At 40.9% G+C, this 9,300-nt stretch overlaps 2 protein-coding genes across 3 annotated transcripts in view; both read left to right on the forward strand.

The window, feature by feature from the left end:
* The window catches only part of RBBP5 (retinoblastoma binding protein 5), an 18,667-nt gene extending 14,036 nt beyond the window's left edge, over positions 1-4,631 (forward strand). For both annotated transcript variants that reach the window (XM_012657883.1, XM_012657884.1), the window contains exon 12: positions 3,488-4,631. In XM_012657883.1, coding sequence (XP_012513337.1) covers positions 3,488-3,516 — 29 coding nt within the window. In that variant the 3' untranslated portion in view covers positions 3,517-4,631. The remainder of the gene's footprint in view (positions 1-3,487) is intronic.
* A 2,233-nt stretch (positions 4,632-6,864) lies between these two features.
* Positions 6,865-8,258, forward strand: TMEM81 (transmembrane protein 81). The gene has a single exon (XM_012657851.1). The coding sequence runs from the start codon at positions 7,053-7,055 to the stop codon at positions 7,881-7,883; it is 831 nt and encodes a 276-aa protein (XP_012513305.1). The 5' UTR covers positions 6,865-7,052; the 3' UTR covers positions 7,884-8,258.
* Positions 8,259-9,300: the final 1,042 nt, after the last annotated feature.

Consider the following 9,300-nt stretch of genomic DNA (forward strand, 5'->3'; position numbering starts at 1 on the left):
ACTTTTGTTTTCTATTGTTAGGCACTTAAATTGGTCCATTTTAAATAGAACTGTTTTAACAGCTTTACCCCTTACAAGGACTAAAGGACATTTCCACATGATAGCACCAGAGTGATAATATATTTTACGACAACACACAGGCAAAGAGACTGCATGCGTAGGTCACTGCAAACGTTTCCCCGACTCCTCTATTGCTCGCATCGCATGCTTCCCCATGTAATCTATACGTCCTTCTTCCCATTTTCTCCCTTCTTCTCTGGCCTTGGTTCTACCTTTTCCTGATTGGAAATCTCCAGAACTGAAGTGGCCAGATTAAACTCCAGAGTGCTGAGGAACAAGATCATTAAGAAACCTCAAAAGGGGGTTGAGGCATGGTTCCAAGACTCCCACAGAAGGGCTGCATCCAGCTTTATTGACCAGCTGCCATGTAGTTTGGATCTTTGTGAAGGCTGCAGATTTGCTGGGGGAAGTGGTGAAACTAGATATCACAGATAATTCCATCAGAAGTCTCAGTTTTAAGACAACCTATCATATTGTTTATGTGGGATTCTTTGGGTGAGGGTAGGGCTTCATCCAATAACATGGTCATCTTGGAGGGCCTGAGCAGGCTAAGTCTGGCTGGCACCTGCTGCTGATTTGCATGTGGCCCACCAAGGCCACCAAGGGAAACACTTTGGCCTTTGGAACTCATGTTCATCCATACCTTGGAGATTTTCAATAAAAGGCAGTATGGAGGCGTTGTAGATTTTCCACTAGATAAGAAGAAATGAAACCTGATCCAGAATGCCTGAGGCGGAACCATCTTCAAAAATCAGTCTGAGGGTTGTATTTGTAGACTCAAGGTTTTGTGGACCTGTCTATACCCCCTCGCCCCCACCATGGACACCTTTTGCATTAGAGTCAAATTGTTTGAAGGCAAGATTATAGGTGTTGTAGGCTGTGTTACTACCCTAAGTAAGATGATTGACACCTCTTTGTTACAATCTACAATTGACCAGTTATTGAAAAAACTGTTCCATAAACCTTGATTAGCCCTAACAAAGCTACCATAGTCTGTCGCATGTTGCAGCAGGAGATGATGCATTTCAAGGGAAAATTGAAAGACAAATAGATCCTATAGAAATAATCTGGCCATTTGGAATCTGGGGCTACAGAAACTTCTTTCCTATCAAACAGCTCATCAGTATTGGATAGCACCAGAGAGCCCACATCCATGAAGACACTTTCTGTGTTGAGTGAAGACCCAACAGTGAAGCTTGGTAAGGGTAACCCTGAGCTTGGGACTTCTCAGAGAGACCAGGCTGACATAGTTTGCACCATTTATCAAATGTCCCTCAATTACCTCAGATACTCTCAGAGGCCAGCCCTCAGAACAGAAACTTGGGATGTGAACAGAATTACCGATTTCCTTGTAGCCCTGGGATTGCTGAAGAACTAGGGCTCCTTGGCAGTAAACATCAGTAGTAAAGTGAGGCTGTCACATACATGGTCTAAAGGCCTCATGGGATGGTGGGCATGAAGCAGTTAGTATATACCTCGGTCTTTTGGGGGTGGCAAAGGCCAAAGTGAGCCAAGGCGCCACTCCTGGGGGTGAACGGGCACCACGTGGATTTCCCTGCCTTGGGCTGCCCTGCATCGCTGCCCCTGGTGCCAGCCAGCCCCTCCCCAGGGCTCTGAACCACCTCCAAGTTCCTTACTGGATCTGTGATTGTCTGAAATGCTCAGTAGTGAGTGAGGTGTTTTTTCATTCTTTTTTTTAAAGAACAGTCTCTCGAAGACTAATTTATGAATTCCTGCTGAAGTCAGATAGCTAGTTGGATATTCTTTCTCATTCTACATGATCTTTCTAGCTAAGGTAGGGTTTGAAAATCATGACCCAGTGTTCTCTTAGGCCACCCTGGATTGGGCTGCTATTGGGAGGTACCAATAGTAACTATTCATTATGAGCTGAATTTTCCTTAATATTATATTACTAGAAATTTCCTTTTTGTTGCAGCTAAATAATTCATTTCCTTGGGAGCAGTTTCTGCTTCAGATCTTTATATTGCCTGGAGTGCTCTGTGTTGCTATTTCTGTATATCCTACCTGGCTCATTGTATTGCTTGCTCTGGTTTTGTTTTGTTGCCTGATGCCTCAACAAATCCTTTTTTTTTCCCCTTTGCTTTTATTTCTTTTGTCTATTCACAAGAACAAGATGGTATAGAAACGTGATCTGCCCTCAGCTAATCAGTATAAGATGTCAGTCATCTTGAGTGCCTGTTATTAATGCTCTTGATTTGTGATGAAACCACTTTCTCCCATCATGATTTAGGCCTAATGAAATAGCAATGCACAAAATTTCTAAACCGTTAAAACTAAGTTGATCAGGGTACCTGTGGGAACAATTAGTGAAACTAGCCTTAGAGTGGTAAAGGTATGGTACTGAGCCTTGTGGAGTGCATTCCTGTATCTAAGAGGTTTTCTTTCATCAGCTCAAGAGGTTCCGTATGTTTTATGTCGGGAGAGATCTGAAAAACAAGGCCTAGCTCAACTTTTTATCTACTGAACTATAAAAAGTTTAAATTCAATTTTTAACACTGTAGCATTCAGTAGAGAGTTTGTATGTTATAATTTCAGGCTGTTTTCAGGAAAATGTGAATATATTTTTATTGCCAGTTTTCATTTGTATGGGAACTTCACTTTAAAAATCATGTTAAAAGTAAAGTTTTATAAATGAGTGCTTTGCTTTCATAATTTGGGCAATTATTATTTTTTAACCATTTTACGTTCAAGTAGCATGTTCTCCCCCATTCCAAGTGACATCTGGGAGGATTTTCTTCACCGTGTTCTCTTTACACTTCCTAGTTAATATCTCACAGCTGTCCGTTTAAGGATGCCCCTCAGAGGTTGAACAGCTTCTATGGAATAATCAGGGAAGTGTTCATTTGATTTTGCTATTTCGGATATTATTTATTGATCGGTCGGTGCATAGAAATGCAGACAGTAGCTTTCATCAACATTTCACCATATTTGGGATTCTAAGGTGATAAGGATGTCACTTAAGGAACACTGGTGCTTGGAAAAGGGTTTCTTGCTCACTGTTAATCATGCCGTTACCAATTAGTCTAATGTATGAAAGGTTAAAGGTGTAGTGCGCTGGAATTTCCTCTACTTATTGCACTTTTTGGATTGCTAAGCATTATTTGTGAACACCTGAGAGAATGGCTAGCAGCTTAGATGTATAGAACTCTGGTTGTTTTGCTTTTTCCCTCACCCTTTGGAGCAGTACTGAGAAAAGTATTGGGGGTAGGGGTTTGGGATTTGAATGATTTGTTTCAATAAAGAGTAATTGGGAGTTGGTGTTGGTTTTGATTTTTCTTAAAAGGGGGAAGTTCTTGGCTCATACATGTGTGTAATGCATCATCCATCATCCATCAGTGTTTCTGTTTTGTAAGTAATTGGTCTAAGTTAATGCTAACAGAAAACTTTTTGTGTCTGATCTCTTTAGCAGGAGGAGCAATCTCAGAATTGTTATGAAGACCCTTGAAGTTCTTCGTTCTTCCCCACTTTGCCATCATGTGGCCTCTGGACACTGTGGTCAGTCATTTGAGATTGACTTTAATTTAAAACAAAGGCCTCTGCCTCCCACCCAGGAGGTGGGAGGAGTGAGTTTTATGTTTGAATGAAGAAGCGAATTATGGAAGAAGAGTATATGTCCCTTACCTTCCTTTTCAAGCGTAAGTCCAAATAGGCTCTCAGGAATGAGGATTGTGAAGACATCAGATAGGAGCTTTGACTCATTTAAACTTTGATGCTTAGTTACATTGCTGGAGAAAAAATACCTATGTTTTGCTCATATAATGTTATTGTACCCAGCATCATTATGGCTGTCATTTCCTGTCTCCTGTTAGCCTTCCATCCTCAGTGCATGTCCTCGAGTGACTTGTTCTTATCTGAAATTTTGCTACCAGTATCCTAGGGAAACTTCTGTTGCTAATTCTCTTTCTTTCATTTTTTAAACTTACCTTCCCCCCAGATATCTCCTATATTTCCATATTGTGTACCAAGGATGGGCAGGAAAGAACGTGCTTGAAAAATTTCAAATTTTCAGGAATGGAAGAAAGATAAGGCCCCCCTTTTCCTACCGTACTACATTTTGCTCAAGAAGCTGGGCTGTAAGAGATTCAAGGTTTTTCCTTGTTTTCCTTTCATTGCATGTTCCCCTCCAGTGTTGGTTCATTGTCATTAATCATGGTTTTGAAGATAGCTAGTTTTATCCATCTCCAGCAAAGAATCACCAACAGTTTGTATCGCTTTGTGTGTGCTGGCTTCCAGAGATGGAAACAAACCATGGTGTCACTCAACAAGCTTCTTTTTTATTGGGATGGGGGAATCTATGCAAGGACTAGGGTAAAACCATCCAAAATCAAAGCAGCAACAATACAGTTCAAATCAAAGATCAAGGTGAAATTTTTTTTTAACATTGCCTGTGGAAATCTGTCCCCATCAGTCCCTTCCTGTATCTATGCTCCTTTTTCTATGTTTCAGTCACTTCCTTTCTGTGAAAGGTTGCTAGCTTTTTTGCCCTTTTTTTTTGCTTTTGTTGTTCTATAGATAGAAAGATTGGATAGATGTGTACATTAGGTGTTTGAAATTCTCTGAAAATTTAGTCAGGAAGCCAGGCAGTCAGTAGCCTCCCTGAGTAGAGCTTTTAGTTGACCAGAAGTGCTTAACCTGGATCATCATTTTCTCAGTATTTTCAAAGGAGAATTCAAATACTGTGCTTATTGGGAAATCTGTATCAGTCGGTGGATGCTCCTATAGGTAGCCAAACACATTGATTACCTTTTAGATATTAGGATAGAAATCACAGTGGAACACATCAGTAAGAGCCTCTTTCTCCCATTCCATCCTTTAGAACCAGTATATTCAATAATGAAGAAAGCTCTCCCTGAGTCAGTTCCAAAACGTCTATATTGTTAGATGCCATTACTTTTTTCTTAAATGCTCATTTTGTGAATTGCATATGAGTTAGACCAGTGGTTGAGATTGGTAAGTGGCTCACTAGACATGTTTTTGTTTTACAGATATTATATCCATTCCAGTTTTCTCTGTACTCTACCCTGCAATAGTGTGCAAACTGTGTGATACAAAGGGTTTCTGCCTTATTTCCATGTGTGAAGTAGCTTGGTTTCCCCTGCCTGTGCATCTGGACGTTTGTGCTGTGTCCACCTCCTAAACTAGCTACTGAGAAAAGCGACTTAAGCCCTGTCAGATTGTCTCTGGCAGCAGCTCCTAATAATTATTTATGCTTTTGGAAATTTTTTTTTTTCAACTCCTAAAACCTTCTACCTTAGTTTGACTTTCTTGATTTGTACGATATATGTATATTCTCTTCCTTTTTGTCACCTCCCTACTCCCCCATTGTTTGGTTTTTTAAAATGTTCTGTAGTTTTGTACAAGATGAGACTTAGCCTTGGGTATATCTTGCTGAAGCTTTAATGCTTTGTAAATAAAATCGGATGTTTATTAAAGAACAGGTGTAGATGTTAGTTTGTAAACACTGCTCACTTCTGGAAGTCACCAGCTGCTTTGCTTTTGTACTATGGAAAATGTGGCTTACTGTGGTGATGTTAGATCTTTCTGTGTGGAAATACAGATCTGCAAGGGCTGGGCAGGTAGTCTTGATGTCTGCCTGTAGACAAAATTATAAATAAATGATCTGAGCACAAAGTCGTTCATTGAAAAGATCATCTAGGAGTGATCTCTCTTCGAATTCTTTAACTCAGTATGTTTGTGTAATTACTCTGAAGAGGCCGTAGTGCTAGACATTCTGGAAGTTACAAAAATGCAAGCCAGGAGGTTCCTACCTTCCAGGGGTCTTTCTTCAAGTCTAAGTACAGTTAAATTCCTCTTCATTAGCCTTTTATTTTTATTTTTTTTAGATTACATAGCTTTAAAAGCCATTGAATACTTGTCTCCTAAAGAATGTTTCACAAAGTCTAAGTTTTTTATTTTAATCAGTGCCAAATCTGAGTGTCAATTTACTAATCTGTTATGTGACTGAGAACCCCGTCTTTGACATCACAGCTGTTTCATAGCAACCTTGACCTAAGGGAACAGTGAGATCCTCTGTTCTGTAGGGTAGAGGCAGTAGGCTGAGCGAGAGCATCATGCGTCGTCTCACCCAGAAAACATCTTCAGTGCCCTTGGGAAGGAAGAGTACCAAAAGGGGAGGGAGGAGCTGCCTTTAACATAGCCTTAAATGTTCTGATTCTAAAAGGTTGTCTTGGCCCTTGTCTTCATGAATTTTCATTTCTGTTGAAAATCCCTTACATATGAATGAACAGCGTTTCACACTTTACAAAGTGTTTTCATGCACAGCATATCATGTGATGCTCAAAGTGACCTTCCTGAAATAGGCAAGGATGTCTTAATTTACGAAGGAGGAAATAGAAATTCAGAAAGGGTAAGTCACTTGCCTCCCAGTCCAGAGTTCTTAATCCTTTTATAGAAGGGTTAAGAGCATTCAAAGGAAATGAGTCAGGTTCTTTAACTTGAACTTAATTCAAGTTAATCTTTTTTTTTTTCTTTCTTTTTAAGACTTTAGTATTTGTTTTCTTATTTGGTCACATTTAACTTGGTGTTTGGAAACCCTTTAGATTCCACAGTTTGGAGGGAAGGGGAAAGGGTGAGAAAGAGTGTAACTTCACTATGCATTTGAGATAATTTGGAAATTCACTTCAGTTTCTGAAGTCTTTTCATCCTTTGTCTTCCCAAGAGGTAGATTTAAATTCTCTAAAAAAAAAATGTAAAAAGAATGATAAGGTCGTCTTTACCAAGCATATAGTAAAGCAACAACATTATGTTTTTTTTTTCCTGCCTTGTGGCCTTACCTGTTAGTAAGGACTGGTCTTTTATTAAGTTGCACTGTTTTATTGACAGTACATGCATCGTATCTTTTGATTTTGAAAGCTGTCTCATGTCAAAGGAATCAAGTTATGATATTGTAGAGAAATCAGCTGGAATACCTTTGGGGTGCTGCCTGAGGGTGGTGCAATGCCTACCACAACATGAAGGTTTTGGCCACTAGTTTCATCCTCGGGATCCTGGTGTTGCCCTTCTACCTGCCTTTGGTGGTGACCACACCTAGAACACTGGCCATCCCTAAGAAGCTGCAAGAAGCCGTGGGGAAAGTTATTGTCAATGCCACAAGCTGTACTGTCACCTGTGGCCTTGGCTATAAGGAGGAGACTGTCTGTGAGGTGGGCCCTGATGGAGTGAGAAGGAAGTGTAAGTCTCAGCGCTTGGAATGTCTGACCAACTGGATCTGTGGGATGCTCCATTTCACCGTTCTCATCGGGAAGGAATTTGAGCTTAGCTGTCTGAGTTCAGACATCCTGGAGGTTGGACAGGAAGCTTTCCGATTCACTTGGAGACTTGCTCGGGGTATCATCTCAACTGATGACACGGTCTTCAAGCCCTTCCGAGCCAATTCCCACTTTGTGAAGTTTCAGTCTGCGCAGGAGTATGACTCGGGGACATACCGGTGTGATGTGCAGCTGTTAAAAAACTTGAGACTTGTCAAGAGACTTTATTTTGGGCTGAGGGTCCTTCCTCCTAACTTGGTAAACCTGAATTTCCATCAGTCCCTTACTGAGGATCAGAAGTTAATAGATCAGGGCTTGGAAGTTAATCTGGACAACTATTCCAAGCCTCACCGCCCAAAGTGGGAAAAGAAGGTAGCATCAGCCTTGGGAATAGGTATTGCCAGTGGAGTGGTTGGCGGTGTGCTGGTGAGCATTGCCCTCTGCAGAGTGCTGAGGGAGACCTACAGCAGTGACAGGCTCCAGAGCTTAAAAGCCTTGTTCCAGAAGGACCAGGTGCCCAGGAAGCCAAACTAGCTTTTAAGGAGAGTGAGTGTTCTGGCTGCCTGGTAGTGGATTGGCTAAGAGGGAGGACTCCTACTGCCAGACAAATAAGCAGGGGATGTGGAGGGGGCAGTCTTGTGGCAGTTGTGGGCAATCATCTCTAACTGCTTGTCCCAGATAGATCTCCTCCTGATCTTCCTTGCCCACTACCTACCCAGGAAACTGTAGGCATCGCCCCTGTTCCTGGGAAGAGTTAGAACAAGCTTGCATTGATTTTCTATCCTGTACAACTTGTATACCTCCCCACCTCCATTCCCCCTCTTCTGAGCAATGTATTCATGGAGAAGGATGTTATTAACAGCTTTTATAGTGAAAACTTTTTCCTTTCAATAAAAATAATTCACAGTAGCTGTATGGAGATTTAACTTTTTCTTTTCTGCTTTTAGTTTAAAAATTCTTGTGTTTGTTTAAACTGTCATATAATTAATGTGGCTTTTATTTTCCTCAGGTTTCTTAGAATAGACATTGAACAGATGATCTGCTTTGTTGGGGGGGCTTATACCTACCTATGTGTGGCAGAAGTTGTTAGTAATGACATCTATCTAGGTATGTATTAATAGTAGACAGTCACTAAATGTTGGTGAATTGTCTGCCCCCACCGCTCCCCAGGTGAACCCCTTGTTCAGTGTTAAATTGCATTTCCTGGTAGGTTTCCCCAGTCATTCAGACAGTCCCTTGGCTTGCTCCCTGCTCCCTTCCTTTTAGCCCTTTCAGTGCCCTGAAGCTTGTGTTTCTGGAAAGGTCAATTGTATTGGCTTCTTATGGCAGCCAAGGCCCCCAAAGGAGGACTAGTACCTTCATTCCTCAGTAGGAAATCCACTCTTAAGCCGCTCAGGGGCCAGTCAGACTGTGCCTGAGATAATTGGCTTGTGGAGCCATCAGAGAAAAGGCTCTTGGCCACCAGCTGAGCTAATTCTACTGAGAAAATGATAGCACTTCTTCCTTTCACTTTTCTCTACCTACAGGAGGAGGTAGCAGAAACCAAAGACCAGTAGTTCTCTTCCCTAGATGTGTGTCAGAATCACCGGTGACTTTTTGAAAAATATAAAGATTCCCCAATCCTGAAGATGCTAATTCAGTTTAAATTATGACTACAGGAGCTCTGTTATTTTCTTTACTTTTAACTTTTAAAACAGATTTGAAACCCATAGAAAAATTGAAAGAAATGTTTAGTGACCACCCTTTACCGAGATTCACCAGGTAATGCTTGTCACAATTATCTTTCTAAATATATATTAACTTTGCTAAATCCTCTAAAAGCTAGTCACAGACATTGTGAATCTTTACTCCCAAATCATGTGTGCATATGCTAATAATGACATTCTCTGTAACCACGATATCTCTGTCATACTTAAGAAAATTAATAATTCCCTAACTTACATATACTTTA

This window comes from Propithecus coquereli, unplaced genomic scaffold (genome assembly GCF_000956105.1).
Source record: "Propithecus coquereli isolate 6110/MARCELLA unplaced genomic scaffold, Pcoq_1.0 Scaffold563, whole genome shotgun sequence".
Lineage (NCBI taxonomy): Eukaryota > Metazoa > Chordata > Mammalia > Primates > Indriidae > Propithecus > Propithecus coquereli.